This window comes from Lathyrus oleraceus, chromosome 6, assembly GCF_024323335.1.
Source record: "Lathyrus oleraceus cultivar Zhongwan6 chromosome 6, CAAS_Psat_ZW6_1.0, whole genome shotgun sequence".
In the NCBI taxonomy this organism is placed as follows: Eukaryota; Viridiplantae; Streptophyta; class Magnoliopsida; order Fabales; family Fabaceae; genus Lathyrus; species Lathyrus oleraceus.
In genome coordinates this window covers 242,844,392-242,863,400 of record NC_066584.1, presented here as the reverse complement: position 1 = coordinate 242,863,400, position 19,009 = coordinate 242,844,392, and the positions used below count along the sequence as shown (strand labels likewise).

General features: G+C 37.8%; 1 protein-coding gene across 1 annotated transcript; it reads right to left on the bottom strand.

Moving 5' to 3' along the window:
• Window positions 1-17,276: 17,276 nt before the first annotated feature.
• LOC127094965 (uncharacterized) lies at window positions 17,277-18,224 on the bottom strand. Its single transcript, XM_051033720.1, has one exon. It carries the CDS (start codon window positions 18,222-18,224, stop codon window positions 17,277-17,279), a length of 948 nt encoding a protein of 315 aa, XP_050889677.1.
• Window positions 18,225-19,009: the final 785 nt, after the last annotated feature.

Below are 19,009 nucleotides of genomic sequence, written 5' to 3'. Positions count from 1 at the left end.
TAGGACAGATATCTTTGATGGAGTTTGAAGCAATTGATCAACAACATTATATTCGCTCCTCTTGATGAGCCTTAGCATCTCATCACAGTCCTCTTTCAGAATGCCATGCTGGCCAACAGGGACAGGAGCTTTCATAGATTTATCAACAACAGCAGAGTCAACACCCTTCACAGCAAATGCCGGATTCGGGGAAGAAGAAGTCCCCACAGGACCGACAGGATTATCAACAGCAGTTCTTCTCAACACGTCTACATGGGGTTTCGACGGCGCCGAGAAAACACGACCACTGCGGGTCACACCACTAACGTCTGATATACTCACAACAGAAGTGGAGGGCAAGGACACCTCCTTACCATCTTCCACCATAACTACGTTGTACATGTAAGGAACATCTTTATCAGAGGAATACGGGACAGGGCCCGCCGGCTTGATTACAAGAGAGGGAGAAACCTTCTTCTTACTGCCATCATATTTGACGACAACAGGCTCAGGTATTTTGAAAACAGGCGAAATTACATCCACTTCATCCTCATTGCGATTTTGAAGTATCTCGATCATACCCTGATCCAGCATCTCTTGGATGTCCTTCCTGACTTGGCGGCATCCTCTCTCATTGACAGTGCACACCTGACACCTGTCATGGTCATGCTCATAGTGATTGTACCCACATAACAGTCTGTGCATCTCGACCAAAGATTGCCTGATATGACTGACATACAGGACTTTGTATTTGCCAGGGCAACCCTGGACCATGTTCACAGCAGCTTTCCCATGCTCAGGCAATGGGTTCTTCTTGACATTCAGACCTACATCCTCGAAAAACAAAATCCCACTTCTAACAAGGTCTTGCACCTTGGTCTTCAAGGGATAACAGTTCTCCACATCATGTCCGGGAGCACCGAAATGATATACACAATGTAGCCCAGGCTTGTACCACCACAGAGGGTTGGTCGGTACAACGGGTGGGTCACGTGGAGTAATTAGCTTTCTATCAATCAAAGACGGATAGAGTTCAACATATGTCATTGGAATTGGATCAAAAGTGACCCTCTTCCTATCGTAGTTGGTGCTGGTATTGTTGTTGTTTCGAGGCTGGTAGGCCTGCTCTTGTGGACGATTATGCTATTGTTGATATTGTTGATCTTGTTGTTGATGTTGATAGTGTTGAGCTTCCCTAAAGGAAGATGCTATATGAGCCACCTGGTGCTGGTTACTGGCAGGGCGAATAGTCTTCCTCTTCACAGAGGGTCTTCTCTTGGTATGGGAAGACACATCATGTGCCTCTCCCTCCTTCTTCTTCGCAAAGCCCCATATCGCTTTGCAGAAGAGCCTTCATCTCTGGTCAGACGTCCTTCCCGGACTCCTTCCTCTAGCCTCATTCCCATGTTCACCATTTCGGTGAAGTTCGAGGGAGCACTAGCTATCATCCTCTCGTAATAAAATGAACTCAAGGTCTTCAAAAAGATCTTGGTCATTTCCTTCTCTTCGAGGGGTGGCACGATCTGAGCAGCCAACTCACGCCACCTCTGGGCGTACTCCTTAAAAGTCTCCTTCTCTTTCTGGGACATTGCCCTCAGCTGGTCCCTATCAGGAGCCATATCAATATTGTACTTGTATTGCTTGACGAAAGCTTCGCCAAGATCATTGAAGGAGCGGATGTTCGCACTATCCAGACCCATATACCATCTGAGTGTGGCACCGGACAGGTTTTCCTGGAAATAGTGGATAAGGAGTTGATCATTCTCTATCTGTGTTGACATCTTGCGAGCGTACATCACAAGATGACTGAGAGGGCAAGTGTTTCCCTTATATTTCTCAAAGTCAGGCACTTTGAACTTAATAGCGATCTTAACATTAGGGACAAGGCACAACTCAACAACAGATTTACCAAAGAGGTCTTTCCCTCTTAGAGTCTTCAGTTCCTTGTGCAGCTCAAGGAATTGGTCATTCATAGCATTCATCTTCTCATAAACATCTGGGCCCTCAGATGGCTCAGAGTGATAGATGGTGTCTTCGACTCTTGGTAAAGTGTGCATAACGGCAGGTGGCACAACAAGGATCGGGCTAGATGCCGACAGAGAAGCGAAGGTAGGAGCAAGACCTTCAGGCACAAAGTTTGCGGGCATCCCCCAGGGAAACCCGGTTGGCATAGTCGGCGCGAAGTGAGCGGTGGAGACAGGCACAGTTGAGGAAGCTACCTCAAATATGATAGTCCTCGCGGGAGGAGTTACAGGTGTTGGGGAAGACTGGCTCTGAGCAACCAGCAATGACTCCATCATGGCAGTCATCCTAGCTACCTCCTCTTTCAGTTCACGATTCTCTTGTTCAAGATGATCCATCAGCTTTGGAAGATTTGCCTTGATGTTATACCGGTGCGTCAGCTTGTCTTCAAAATAAATGAAGAACAAAGAGTTAGACCACTGATCAAGAAGCTCTGAACAAAACTTGCTTATGCATATGATGCATGCAATGTTTGTGCATATGATTTGTTTTTATTATTAGAGGAACTTTCTAGAGATCTATTTACAAATATTTGAAAATATTGATCTTTTAGACATATAATGGAATATTCATATCAATGATATTTGGAAAAAAAATTACACCAAAGAAGAAGTACAATCTTGGTAACGAAATACAATACAAGAGGAAAGGAAAATGAACATCCTATGGAACCCTAGAAACAATCGTCCAAAACTCTCGAGACCGGAAGACAAGTTGCACGAAGTCTCTTTACCTCTCTCTCATAGGCTGCCTCCATATCCGCCTTCTCCTTAGCGAGTCGGTCATACTTCCTCTTCCAAAACCTGGATGACTGAGGAAGAAGAGAATTAACCACATCGTCAGGCTCATCGATAACCTGATGCTCTAGAAATTCTATCACAACATCTTTATCTCTGAGTTGCTGAAGTAGTTCCTCTCGCTCACGAACCCAAGCACGCGCCCGGTCTTCATCTCTCAACTCCTCTACTCCTTGGTTAGGGAGGGTTGAAGGCCCAACCATAACCATAGGGGTAGGTCTCGGCTAGTCATAGGGCATGCGGTACTCAAAAGCTCTCTTCCTCACCCAAGAGGTGTAGGTTTTCAAAGCAATACAATTCTTCGGACCAAGCTCTTTCCTTCCCTTCCTATGAATCTTGTGTCGCGGATCATTCTGCCCTTCAAGTTCTGGGGATCTTTACCCTCTTGAAAGAACACACCTTCTAACAAAATGTTATTAGGTTTATCCTTTAAGGGGAACCTAAGTTGATGGCGAGCCAAAATAGGGTTGTAGTTAATTCCACCACATGTACCAAGAAGAGGCACATTGGAGAATTCACCACAAGAGTCAATAATTTGGACACCATCATATACACGGTTGTACCAAAGTATATCATCATTAGTGAGATACATAAGTCTCGTGGACCACCATAGACATCCTTTGTTCTCCTTGAAGGCGAGCGTCTGAGGCAAGTGTGAAATAAACCACTTGTACAACAGAGGCAAACAACACACAATGGTACTGAAGGAGAAGGGCAATCCAAAATGCAGCGGAATTTAAAATTTTCTCCTTTAGTGATCCTTACGAGTGGGCATGATCAGTGATAGAATCGTTACCTCTTGTGACGATTGAAACCTTTGATGCAGATCTGCGGACCGATCACGAACGTTGAACGATGATAACGCCTCTACTCAGTCCACACGAACGGATTCCTTCAATCTCAGTGCTAGCTGCTACGAATGAAGTACCTTATCTTATAATATGCCAAAATCACTTAAGCGCGTGGTACCTTACCATATTTCGTATTCTACTTAAGTACACCGTACCTTACGATGTTCTATAATTCACTTAAGGGCATCGTACATTACGGTATTCCTTAATTACTCTATCTCTCATCAATTCGTCCTTTGTGTGTGACCCTATAGGTTTTCGCGGCATTGGCAATTATATTAAATCACGTATTTAACATAATAAACAGTGAATGGTATCTAGCAACACATCACTGCTACCCAAGACACGAAAATGTCATGTGATTTGACTAATCCTTCTGTGATAATAATTATGTGTATAATTATCCTTTTGCCCTTATGTCTATATTGAACACAGGGCATAGACCGTATCATCCTTGTCCAGTTCAATATTGGGCCCATAGATATTTATCCTGTTACGCAGGATGGGCAAATTCCATCTAGGTCACTCATGTCCCTTAGCATGCTTTGTGGAGTACCCATCAACTGTCTTTATGGTCATCCAATTACGGACAAGGTTTGGTGAGCAATAAGGCACTCGACTCTACATCTAGGGTCCATAGTGGTTTCAGGTCGAAGGGTGGTATACACCATTATCACCATGAGAATAACTTAGGACACTTTACATAACATTCTATATAGTATTCTCATAGCGGGTCAATCCAGTATAAATATTACTCTTAATATTCATACCTATGTTTAAGACTTGATAACTCTTTATCCATGATCCATGAGATGTGATCATCAGTCTATAAACATAATAGTCTTCATGCTTTAATGTTATCCCACTTCACAATAAAGCTTGACTACGGATACTTTAAGAATAGTGTCCTTATGTTTAATGCGATCTCATGATTAAGTCATACTTGATACATTAAACGAACTAGCTATTCTAGGGACTTTATTAAACAAACATAATAAAGAAAAATCCTTTTATTATTAATAAATAATTTGATACAAGTATCAAAAGTATTGGCCTCTAGGGCTTACACCAACAGGTACCACCACCCTTTGTATTCCTCATATGCAAAGAGAAATAAGTGTCACCCAACAGAGTCGGAACGGGATTAAGAGTACAGAAAATCCTAATAGCGTTCACATCCACAAAATTGTCGATGTTGGGGAATAACACTAGCCCATAGATGAGAAGTACAAATGCGGCTTCAAAGGCGTCCTCACTCATGGCCTTCCCAAACAAGGTAGCTTGGGCAATGAGAAAATCAGATGGGAGACCTTGAATTCCACCTTTGGTAGTCATATGGGCACCAATATCATATACATCTATGTGAAGCAGATTAGCAATCTCTTGGGAAGAAGGGACCCTCTCCAAGCCACTGAACGGCAACTGATCCAAGATAGGTATACCTACAAGATAGGCATACTCCTCAAGTGTAGGCAAAAGCTGGAAATCCGGAAAATTGAAGCAACGGTACAGAGGATCATAGAACTGCACCAACACACTCATCAGACCTTCATCCACCTCAGTAAAAAGAATAGACAGAAGCTTCCCATGGCGAGCTTTGAACTCCAAGGGATCTAATACATAGGATGTCAAACTCCTTAACTCTTTCAAGTCGGGTTGTCTGAAATTGTACTTCTTCGTATTCCTTCTTTGCTTATCCATGTCTAAAAATTTGCAAATAGACCTCTTAAGTTCCTTGAAATTTTCTCATTGTTGATGATATGGATGCAAATGGATGCATGAATGCATGTATGCAGCAATCACACTCAAGGATCAAGCAAGTCACGCCAAACAAAGGTCACGGGATGGATCAAGTCACCCTCAATATCAATCATCCATTTTGGTGGATTATGGTTTACACCTTATCTACACCCAAGTTCCATTGATATTGAGGATATACAAGAATGGATCAACCGCGAATCAAGGGTTTGTTGCAAGTCACGAATATGGAGTCTCAGTTAAGAACCACCCAAAGGGAGTGTGCTATGGTTAAACCTGACAATCATGTTCTACAAGAGGTTCCCATAGTCATCATCTCATCTTTCAGATATTATCGGATAAAACGACTACTCGTATTCCAAAAATATTCTCAAGAGAGACTCTTATGAGTGTAGTATCACGTAACAATCGTATCAAATCTTACACTTGAATGATCTTCGCACTACGTCCTAAAATAGGTCAAGATGGGCTGGGTAATCTAAAGGTCCTTGGCTTCTAAGGTATATATTGTAAAGAGTAATGCCTAACCATGACTACTCGTGTGAAATTATTGATCCCAACAAGACCTCCACCAAGTGAATGGGCTTGCAAGTCAACTTGCTAAGGAATAACTCCACACAAGTCAACAAGACTATGCCATTCTCCTATCATAAGTGCACTCGAGTTCGGGTATATAACTCATCTCACAAGAGACCACCAAGCACACAAGCAATTGATATACATCAAGCAATTCATACATTACAAACAATACAGTCATCCCAAATTTGCACAAAAATATGTCACAAATATAAACATATAATACAACAAAGGCAAAAAGTAGGCTAAACCCACTAGGATTAAGAAGATTCTCCCTGGCAGAGTCGCCACTTTTCTGTAGTAGGGTATTCTTTACCTTTAGATTTATTGAATAAATCAAAAGTAAGCATACAATTCGAGTCACCGACGCACTTCGATTTATCCAAACGAAATGTTAGAAAGCGAACAAAAACAAAGTAAGAAGTTTTATCAAATCAAAAACTAATAAAAAAAGTCAGAGATCTGGGTAAGGGGGTTGGTTATGCAATGGGAAGGTTTTAAGCACCCAAAACATCCTTAGTACTCTAAGGGAGCCCTTTTTGCAAAGTGTATTATAGGTTGGTATTTGTGAAAATATTTGTGCAAACAAGATTGGGGAGATGAGAAAAGAATATAAATTATTTACAATTTGTTGTTTGAATGGATAAACCCATTGCCTACGTACCATCACAAAGGTAGGACCAAAACCTCATAGTTCGGGGTAAAAATCTCAATAGATTGGTGAATTGATTTGTCAAAAGCCTTAAGGTCTTTTGTTATCAAAGGGAGAAAACTCAACCTAAACCAACAATTCACCATGTGAGGAGAGCTTCAACATACTAGTGAGGGATCCACCCTATAATAAGTATGGAAGACTTATAGTCCAATCACTAAGGATAAGGTGAGGTTTACATCGACCACTATGATAACTCAAACCTATGTCTAATGTTTATGAAAAGAAATTTTTAACAAAGGTGGCCATTGGAACCACAAAAAATCACTTGAAGTGAGTTGTATTTACAAATTAGAAGTATTCACAAAATGAAGTCAAAGTTGACTTAAGGTTCATTCAAAATAAGTATTAATGAAAAGAGTTTGAAAAATCAAAGGCATAAGGCCTAGGTTTCTAATTTGAAAACAATGTCAATGTTTGCACAAAAATGAGTTTGGCTTGGGTTAGAGTGGAGAGAAGAAGAGAAGGGCTAGTCCTAAACATGCAAAGATGAGAGAAGAGATAAAACCCTTGGAGTTCCTTTCTTGAGATCATAAAGATGATTCAAGATGCTCCTTTCCTTTGGACTTAGCAATTAACTCAAGCAATCAAACAAATATTCAATCAAGCTCCTCAGATTTCCATTTGGCTTGTCTCTCTTAACTTGGCTATTCATGACAATGGTCCTTCTTACTATCTCAAGATGGAATCCCTATCACACAAGAACAAACAATCAAAAAGTTCACAATGCAATAAGAGGAATGGACAAAGAGTGAGTTTAGGTTAGGGGTCCTTTCAAGTCAACTTTGAGATTTAGCATTCTAAAGGCATGAGGCCTAGTTGCTCTTCAACAAATTTAGCATTCTAAAGGCATGAGGCCTAGTTGCTCTTGAACTCCATTAAGCATAGGTAAGGTCCTAATTCTAAGTCCTTTCTCCTTTTTGCATTGGGTTCCCACAAACAAAGACAAAACAAGCACAAAGCACAATATATTTACACAATAATGTGCTCAAATGAGCAAAAGGAAAATGGCATAAACATAAAATTTGAGCTCAAGTGAGCAAAGGGAAAAGGAAATATGAATAAATGAGCAATAAATTAAATTGCATTAAAGTAAATTGCAAGAATTAAATGCTTGAATTAAAAGTTACTAATTAGTAGTTAGTGTCAACGTGCCATAAGGCAATTTAGCGTTATGTTAGCAATCGTAAGTGGACTAATGTAGTAGTCACACCTATTTGAGGCCGGTCAATAAAAATATATGCAAATAAACACAAGTTAGAGATCATGACTAGTAAGCCAAGCTCCTACAACTTGTCATGCCAAAAGAAAAGAAGGAAAGGCCTTGTATGGATTTCAGGTTTTTTGCTTGACCAAAAAGTAACCTATCTTGGACACAAAGTAATTCACTTGATCTTTGATAAAGTTGAATTTTATTTGGATCAAAGAAGCTTAAGCCTCTCATATGTCAAGACCAACCATAAATCATTAACTCATTGGCCAAAAGAAAAAGAAGAAGAAAAAAGATGAAGATGAAATGGACAAACTGAGAATTCAAATGACATAATCAAAACACAATGATCAAATGTGAATGAAATCAACATCAATCAATGGTAAACAGAAGTGAAATGAAGATTAGAAGTCAAAGAAGGTCAAACATATTTTTGGTATTTTTTTGGAATTAAAATAATACATAGAATAAAATGAACAAAGTATGGTCAAACTTCAAATTCAATTCAAATCAACTTGAATAAGTCCAATTAAATTATCATAAGTCTAACATGGTCAAACAAAGTTTGACAAATTTTCTCAACATTTTTTGAAAACAGAAACTATTTTAAAATAATTAAAAACAAAGAAAAATAACACACATGAACTAAAATCTCAAATAAATCTCAAATCAATTAAGAAATTGATGAGAATATTTTTCATAGACTTATCATCATCCATATGTGTTAAGAAGATATTTTTGGAATTTTCGAATATCAAAAAGTATTTAAAATGAATTAAAAACTATCAAAAACAAAATAATTCACTAAAAATATTAAATGGAATCACAAAAATAATAAAAAATCAGATTATAAAACTATATTTTTAAAGAAAAATTTTGCAATTGGTCTCATATTTTTGTGATTCCAAATAAAAGAGTTATGAATTTTTGAAAATAAATGGAATAAAAGAAAATAAGACAGAAATTAGAAAATAAGGAAAATCCACAGCGCTTGGATCCACTTCATTAATTGACGTGGACAATCCAATGGCTCTGAGGCGCGCTTCCATTGTGGTCATTAGTCAAGCGCGTTACAAAGTGGATTTAAAAAAGTCAAATAAAACAAAGGCTGAGATTAGATCGTGCTAGTTAGATCCAAAGGCCATGGTGATTCCATGTGGGGACAGTTGTGGAAACCACTATCTTCTCCGGTGAGCCAACAGAATCCGGCCACCAGTTGCAGGTTTTCAAACCTCAACTAAAATACACGTGCCTTATACCAAAATGAAGCTGGGGTGATGTACATCACCCCTGTAACCTTGGATTATCCTCAAGATCCCCATGGAATGAGAAAATCCAGGTGTTCAAACTAAAATGTTCCAATTCACAAAATCAAAGCCACCATTGGCTTGCCTCTCACACGAGGACTTCAGAAAACCAAATGAACACAAGCAAATCACATTGTATGAGGAGATTTAGATCAAAACAGTTTGAGTATCAACCTTTGAAGTGCAGCTTTAAACAGCATGATCTGCTCCAATTCTTGCTTCCAACTTGATCAGGAGATGTGATATGAGTGCAAGGCTAAGGAATAAGTGTTGAAGATCAACTGATTTTGTTGAAATTCAAACTTGAAATGAGAAATTAAAAATGAGAGTTCCTTTGGTATGGTTGGGTTTCCAATTTTGCAGAGCTTCAGGTTGAATCCAGGGTTCCAATTGAATGAGGCAAGGCTCTTATTTATAGATGAAGTGCAAGCAATGAAGTGTCAAACTCGTGTGCATGATCATTGAGTCCTCCATGCATGGGAATGTATAGGCGCATGTGAGGCCCAAAACCAATTGGAAATGCAAGATGAGCTGATTCCGAAGTGAAATAGACGTGTGGTTTGAATTGCAATTGCTTGTGCATGAAGGTTTAATGTGAATTCCATACTTGGGCATAAATGTTCCCCTCTTCGAAATTCACTCATGGAAAATCCAAACATAAGCATGTGAGTAAAGTTTGGAAAGGTCTTGACATAAGGAACAAAAGTTATGTTGGGCAAAAATCCATTTGGAGTTTGGAAAATTGTGAAAACTGGCCATGAAGTTTGATGTACAAAACATGTCTTTGAAAAATTTGTCAAAAGTGACCAACTTCAAGCCCTTCTGTTTCAATGATGCAAGCCTCAAATGGAAAACCTCCAACATAAAAGTTGTATATCTTTTCAAGATGAGAAATTTGGACTTAAATGTTGCATCATTTGGATTTTTGATGAGAAAGTTATGGGCACTTGAAGTTGGACTTTTTCAAGATTCAATGGCTTTGGTCCAAAGTGACCTATAATATTTTTGTATTATCACATGTGTTTCTTTTAAGATTATCAAATTTTGTCCAACATAACATTGTAAGTAGACATCTTAATATTTCCAATTCAATTGGTCTCACCTCCAAATCATAAAAAATGAAGAAGTTAGGTCCTTGGGAAGTCGACCCAGAATTAGGGTTTCAGTCAAAATGACCTATAATGTTTCGAAATGAATGATGACCTTCCAAGTTTCAAATGAATTTTTTATGAACATTAAAGTTGTTCATATGGTTATTAAGAACATATTTTCTCTTGGGGTCATCTTCATTTGACAAACACATCAAAATTTAGGTCTCAGTGGATTTCAATTTGGTCAGGTGACTTGACTGGTCAACTTCTCAAGTCCAAACTTCAAATCTTGATGAATGAATGATTGAGGATACTCACATAAGCTCATATATGCATAAAATTATTAATGAAAGAACTTAATTTGATTTAATTTGATCATAGGTTAAGGTTGCTTCATGAGCAAGGCACAGTCAATGCACAGTTGAATTAGGGTTTCCTTGGGAAACAATCCTCAAGCCCTTTGGTTTATCTTGATCAAATTGGAAATTTGAGATACTTGGGAGACATATATGATGATTTAGAGCTTTGTGAACCATTGTCATGCTTGCTTTCATCTTCATCTAGCCACTTCATTGAGCATAGGGGCCTCCTAGAAGCAAGGGATCTCATGATTGCTTGAGCTTCAAAACAAAACAAGTTAGTGACATATTTTTGTGCTTTTGGTTAGTAAACAAAATAAGAAAAGCAATAATATACAATTCAAGCATGCTTGGTGGTCTCAAAAGAACTCACACAAGTCCCAACCCTATGGTAAGGAGCCACACATGCTATGATCCTTGAGGCAATGCAATGAGCAATGATATGATGCCATGAGGGATCTTAGGGTCAAAATTAGGGTCTTACAGTTTTTTAAATATTAATAATAAAAATGATATGTCATCCTCCAAAATTTCAATAATTTTTTGGAATGATATGTTTCCCTCCAAAAAAAATCGAATGATATGTTTCCCTCCAAAGTTTCAATGACCGAGCAATTGGTTTGTGTTTGTACTGTCTCGGCCAATGATTGGCCGAGTATTCAAGTATTAATTTTCTATAAATAGAAGGAGTTTGTAGAAAATTAACTCAGAGCACAAAATCCTTTATTTTGGTAAAAATGTTTGTTTGGGGTCTTGTATTTTATGGACATGGTGAAAAAATCAGTGTTTGCCTCGATCCGTAATGGAATTTCATAACACTGATTTCAGCCATCCACACTAGCTTCCGACAGTTGGGCAGGCATCGTATGAAGGTGAGGAAAGTAGAGTATTGTTGTCCATACATAACGTTGACTGATGCAAGCCCCGATGGTAAATACATGTATTACATGGATCGTATAGAAAATGATGAAGATGTTTAGTGTATGTTTTCAGCATGTAGTGGTGAAGTTAATAGAGGCGTTGAAGGTCCACTTGTGTTAGTTGTTGTTGTTGATTAGTTTTTTAATTACCACTTGTGTTGGTTGTTGTTGTTGTTAACATGGTTGTTGTTGTGGTTGTACTTTGTAACCAGAAGCCTTTGATTATGAAATGTATTTCATAATTGTTTGTTTCCAAAAGACATTAAAAATACACAATGGTTTATACATAGTACGTGCATAGTAGTTAATAATTAAAAAAACATAATCATCTGGACGGATAATTAAAATAACAACATAATCATCTGGATGGTCGTTGGGACGGTCCTGCAACATTAGGACATTTCCTACGCATGTGTCCTATTTCACGGTAAATTACACACCTTCTCTTTTCCTTCTCAATGTCGTCCATATCGGTTCTAATCCTGGTGCTGTTTGGGCGCCCTTTCTTCCTCCTTCTCATAGAGTCGTCTTGGCAAAGAGTAAATCTTTCATATTGTGGTCAATTCTCCTCATGGGGAAGTCCTAGGAAAATCTTCTTATAGACCTTGAACACGCTAAGAATTTTGAAGACGTATGGAATGTGAATGGAGTAGTCCTAGCGTATGCTCGAACATGCTGCGATTATATGGGAGCAAGGTAAGTGAAATGCCTGAAATTTCCCACAATCACGGTGTTGTTTCCTCAGATCAACGTTGAATGTTCTGGTTGGTCGAACGTCGTTATGATTAATCTTCTCTTGGACCATGAAATAAAACCTCTCGCGATCGAACTGCATGATGTTATGTGTGTTAGCTTTGATGACTTCCTCAACCATCCCCTTGTTGCAATTATCAGTGAAAACCTGCCCAGAGGCTAACATTTTTGTCCATTGATGGCCTCTTCTACCAAATAGTGATCCTAATCGATAGTACGTATGTCACACCCCAATTTTGACCCTGAATCACTGATTCAATACATTCATCATAACTATTGCATGTCTACATAGCATACCATGCATTCCATACCGCATAGTGCCTAAAATATCAGTCGAAATAATTTTTTCGGATCTACAGACAAACCGGTTGAATTAATCAACGGATGTGCGTCAAATCAGTGGACGAAAAATTTTAAAATCAAGCTTCTAGACATCAATTTTATTAATCTACGTTTCACGTAGTTTAATCTGGTATGCTCAATTTATTTTTCAGCTAATTTTTCGGCCACTTTTTGATCAGCTCAAGCCTGTTTAACCGGTCAAAATTTATTTCAAAATTAAAAGAAACGTTGTATTTTTCCAATAAGTTTATTTCGCACTGATCATTTTGGTGCACTCATTTTAACTTTTCAGGCATTTTCACGCTCAGTTTTTATTCATTTTTTAGTCAATTTATTTCACTTTTTATCAAAATGTTTAGAAAAATAAATAGGGTTAATCCTCTTATTGTTTTAATTTAATTTGTTTTAATTTATTTAAATTTATTTGCATTTAATTGTTTTAAACTCTTCCTAAATCACAAATTATCTTAAGGGCATTTGTGCCATTGTAAAAGTTTGAAAATCCTAGTAATATAATATGTGTACTATGTGAAGGAGGAGACAAAAACATTACATGCGACATCTTGCTTTTGGGAGATAGAGGAAAACAGTCCACAAAGTTAGAAATCCATGTGACACAAGAATGGAAAAGGGACCTTATTTTCAGAAAAGAAAAAGTATTGGTAACCTGTTTTCAAAATAAGATTCAGTACTGATTTTTAAGAAGTGGACTTTTCCAATTCAAAGGAGGGAGGAGATGATTTTTTTCATTATTCTTTTAACCTCTCAACTCACGAAATAAAAAAGGAGAAAAGAAGTTACAGGGGTACCATCACTCTCTCCTTCCCATTTTCGGAGACCTCCGCGTCCTTCATCACCATCCTACACCATTAACAACCATTTTTTTCTTCCTTCTTCGATTCATTCTTCACAGTACACAACAACCAGGACACTACCTCAAACCTCTTCTCTACTCTATTTTTTATCCACTCACAGCGCTCCATAAACCGCACGTTTCTATGCAACCGTGTGGTGGCTCCTCCACATTCTCTCGCCACCGTGATAACCTCGTCTTTGGTGTAACACCCAGCTCAAACATCAACGACACTTACCATAAAGTTCAGCAACCGCAAATAACCGGATTTGCTTTAGCAACATCACAATAATTGTTGCTCCGTCTGATTCCGGCACAAACTCAACAACATACCTTAACCATGTTATGTTTTCATAGTGATGAACCTTTGAAGGTTAATGATGACTTGGTTTGAACACTGCGAACAAGACCGAGAAAACTGAATCGGTCCCGACCGCATCGCTGTTTCGGTAACACTTACACTTTTTTCTTTTCTGCTGTTGGTTGTGCATATTTTGTGCGTTTGAGACTCGATTCGATTATGCTTGCATCTTAAAATTTTTAAGATGATATATAAACTATGCAAATATTTGAATAAAGGTTGTGATTAAGTGGAAACATGTTTTTTTTGCTGATCACTATGTTGTTAATTCATGAGCTACACTTTGGTTATATGATATGTGCATATGCTTATTTTCATGCACCACTGATAAGATAGTAAGGCTTGAGAGAGTTGGATCTTGATTGTTGTGTTTGTGTTTAGTATGAATAAAAAGGATTTGAGTTTCTTTTGTGTTTTAAAAAAAATGGATATACTCCTCTGTTTTCTTTTGTGAAGACGAGGAAGGTTTTATGCTTTTGTTTTAACAATATTGTCGCGTGTCTGTAGATTTTTAAATAGTTTTGATTATTATCATTTTGTTTAATTTCAAAAAAAAAGAGAATGTGAGGTTTCGGGAACAAACGCTACCCCTGTTGTGTTTTTCATTTCTTTCCGCTCTAAGTTGCAGTACCACTTCTTGTATGTGGTGTATCCTATTTTATCTTGTTATTTATGTTTGTACTATTTTTTTATTATTTTATTTTTATGTTAGTTAGGTTTGAGTGTGGGATGTGGGTTTTAGACACAAAAAATATATTTTAACACATGCCTTACTAATATGTACCCTTCTTTTATTTTTCTATTTTTCTATTGTTATTTTTATTATTTTATTTTAATCATTTGAATAAGTAGTCAATTAATTGACTTGTTTGTGGTTTGATTAGTTAATTTATAAATTAATTTATATGTGATTGTTTGATTATTCGTCTAGTCATCACGGTGTAATTTCAGAGTTAAAACTCAATTTAGCTTTCGAAAGTTGCTTGAACACATAGATTTTGTTCGGCTTCTTATAGAGTGGTTCTTACATGAATCTATTCTAAGTTAGCTTAGAGATAAATTTAGTTGGCTTTCGATTTCGTTTGGTTTAAGGTTCTATGGCTTACTCTTGGGCCTTCTTACAATGAGACAGTTCTCTTGCACTTACAGTCATACATCGCATTGTTTGTTGTTTGGGCCCGATTTAATTATTTCATTACTTTGAATCCCCATTCGACAAAATGTACCCCCACTCCCATGGCATGTAATAATTTTATCGCTTTTTTTATTTCTTTATTACTTGACTGTTTAGTTAGCTACTAACACAAGAATAAAATCAACAATTTCCAAAAGATCAAAAATAATGACTCGATCCAACGTCGAGTATTTTCTCAATAAACAAATCAATCCATTTCTCCCTCTCATTCTATTCCATTTCTTTCAAACCTTCATCAAATGCTTGATCCAACATCAAGCCATTTTTCATAATAAAAATTCAAAAATATTAATTCATATTTAAGACTTTTTTTCAATAAAGATGGAAGTGGAACATGGTGGATACCGTGCACTCCTGAGAATAAGATTCGAGGTGGATGTCTCGCCTATCTTAGCTCTCGCCATCATCCAAGTCTATCTATTTCATTTCGTTCAAACCTTCATTCAAATTTCTCTTAAACGTCCATCAATGCTTGATCTAATGTCAAGTCATTTTCACAACAAAACTCAAAATACTTAATTCCTATCTAAACACTTTTCAATAAAGATGGAAATGGAACATGGTGGATACCACACACTCCTGAGATTAAGATTCGAGGTGGATGCCTCGCCTATCTTAGCTCTCGCCATCATTTAAAATTGTCAATGCAGTTCTTCAAACCCTTTCTCAATCAAATGCAGAACACTTAATCTTTATTAAACACTTTTTGCAAATAAGATGGAAATGGAACGTGGTGGATACCACGCACTCTTGAGACTAGGATTCGAGATGGATGTCTCGCTCATCCAAGTTCTCGCCATTACTCAAAACACATCAAACCAATCAATTTCCTTTTCTCACCGCCGTGTGATTGACTCTTAAACCTTTTCTCAAACGAAAGATACTTTGTTTCAAAACAATGCAAGGCAATGTTTTTCCACTTGTTTTGGGTAGTCCAACAATGTTTTCGTTGATTTGACACAAAGTAGCTTTCGCTAAAATCGACCAACAAACAAACATTTTCTACCCAGAACTACGTAAGCCTTGATTTCTCTGTTGAGATACGTAGGAGCAGGATTTGTAAATCTTGTCAGGCCCACTAATAAAAAACTTAGGTTTAGTCCTTCGTCAAAAATCCAAAAACATTTCTTCTCTCTTCTATTCTTTCTTCCCACCTAATAACTTGAAAAGCCTAACATTTCAAATTAATGCACACAACTAACCTAATGGTTCCCGTTGAGTACAACGGACATGAGGGGTGCTAATACCTTCCCCTTGCGTAATCGACTCCCGAACCCTGATATTGGTTGCGACGACCATAATCATTGTCTTTCTTTCTTGGGTTTTATCGATATTTCCCCTTTCCTTTTTAGGAATAAATAAAGTTCGGTGGCGACTCTGTTCAGTCCATCATTGTGAGCGTGCGATTGCGCTTCGCTTAAGTCGTGTTCTCATTTTTTTGAGGTGCGACAACGTAGATTTGACCAATGCAGTGATTGGAAGGTTTCGGGTTTCTTTTAGCACCGAGTTCATTACTTCTGCTAGGTTAGTTGTCATGTGACCCCAGCGTTTCCCTCCGTCAAATGCTCTTGCCCACTTCTCCCGAGGGATGTTGTCTATCCATGATAAAGCGTCGTTGTTTATTCTTCAGATTTCCCCCCGATAGTAGTTAAATTTCGCCTCTGTTAACGCATAACCCATGTTAACAACTAGTTTGTGTAGATCCTTGTCTTTAATCTCGCGCATGAAGTTTTGCGTGATGTGTCTAATGCAATAGACGTGAGATGATGAAGGATATTGCCATCTATTTTCCGGATTGTTATATGCACTCTTTATCGATTCATGCATGTCTGATATTAGACATAGATTTGCTTGGGGAGTAACGTGTATTCTTAAATTCTTAAGAAAGAAACTCCAAGCTTCCATTGTCTCACTTTCAACCAATGTGAACGCTATCGGAAATATGTTCCCGTTCCCATCCTATGCCACAGCCATCAACAGAGTCCCTTTGTACTTGCCATACAACCATGTTCCATCAACCTGCACAACAGGTTTATAATACGCGAAACCACGTATACATGGTCGAAATGCCCAAAATAGACGATGAAATATCCTTTGGTCACCCAAGTGTGAACCATCATTTGAAATCATAGGTAAGGATTGCAATTCTATAATGGTACCTGGTAGATATGTTTTCATTACCAGTATCCACTACGGCTGATCGTTGTAAGATGTCTCCCAATTTCCATACAGCGACTTAATTGCCTTACACTTTGCAATCCGTGCCTTTTTGTAGGATATGATATACCTGTATTTCTCAGCAACATGAGCGATGATAACCTTCACCTTAATGGAAGTGTCCTGATTTACAAGCTCCATTATGATCTTACTAATCATTTCTGAACTGAGTTTTGTATGGTCTTGTGACATGGAAGTGGTTATGCACGTATGAGGCCCACCAGACTTACCAACTCTCCACCTTGAGTTGCCCTTACGCAAAGAGACCCTGCATTTGAAATTGCATGTTGAATTTCTACATTTGATGACAAAACGTACATTATCAGATTTAACCACAGAAAAATCTAGACTACGTTTTATATGCCATTGTTGCAACACCAGAACACACTCTTCCTTATTTTCATACTCGATGCCCTCCTCTATTTCGTCAGCATTGTGAGTTGGTATGAAACTTCCAAAAACGGAGATTGGTTCAGCATCATCCAAACTTATGTTTTGCATGTGCACGGGTGGGTTGTACAAACTAATTGGTTGCACTCTTAGTGCAACGGTCGGTGTGTCGAAGATGTCTTCATTGCCATCATCATCGCTAACACCAAATAGATCTTCAAATCGAACCTCCTCAAGATCATCCTCACTATTCTCGCCTACCTCTTCATTTGGTATGAAAGGTTCATTATTTTGAGTCGGTTCTTCGTCAATGACTTGACTCATTCCGTACTCGTGTGACTGTACAAATTGCGTTGGATAACAGAGATTTTCATTGTGAGTCGGTTGTTCTTCAAGATTTTCATTGTGACTCGGTTGTTCTTCAAGATTTTCGACTAGACGAACGTATATCTCAATGGTGGGTAATTGAGATAATGTTATATGACATTGAAACATCGACTTGACATCTTCGTCAGTCTCAATGGGTGTCATTATGTAAAAGACGGTATTATTATCTCCATTAATTAATGGATGGCGATAAATGATGTCTTCAACATAACTTTGTAACTTTTTTTCAATACGGTCTTTTAAATGATGGAAGTCGGAGTTGATGTGGATTTTGAACATATGCAAATTCGTATTGCAAAATGAGAATCCCTCATTTGCATCTGTGAAAAGGGACCCTTCGGAATGGATAGACACAATTAAATTTCTTTGAGCCATGAATGTGGAATATTTGATTTGATTAAGGAGATATGATTGTAGAATATTTGATTTGATGAAAATAAGTAAAGATATAAATGTAGTAGATTTGGTTTGATGAGAATCAATGAAGATATGAATAATATTTGGTTAGATGAAGGAGATATGAATGTAGAATATTTGGTTAGATGAAAATAAGTAAAGATATAAATGTAGTAGATTTGGTTTGATGAGAATGAATGAAGATATTAATGCAATTTATAGTCAACAAAACATAATCCTAGTAAACAAAACCCTGAAGAAATATTACATGCAGCTCGTCCTTCAATTGGAAGAGAGAGAAAACATGAAAACCCTAGATGAATAAGCTCACCCATTCATTGGACGAGTCATAACCCTAGAATAAAAAGCTCTCCTATTCATTGGATGAGGCAACACGTCACATGGCTAAGCTCGTCATTCCATTGGACGAGGCAACATAATACAAGGGTTAACTCGGCCATCAAAGGGACGAGTCTGCACACATGCTTTTTTGCAGTGTAATTTCCAATCAGCATGGGAATCGTTGTTGCAGG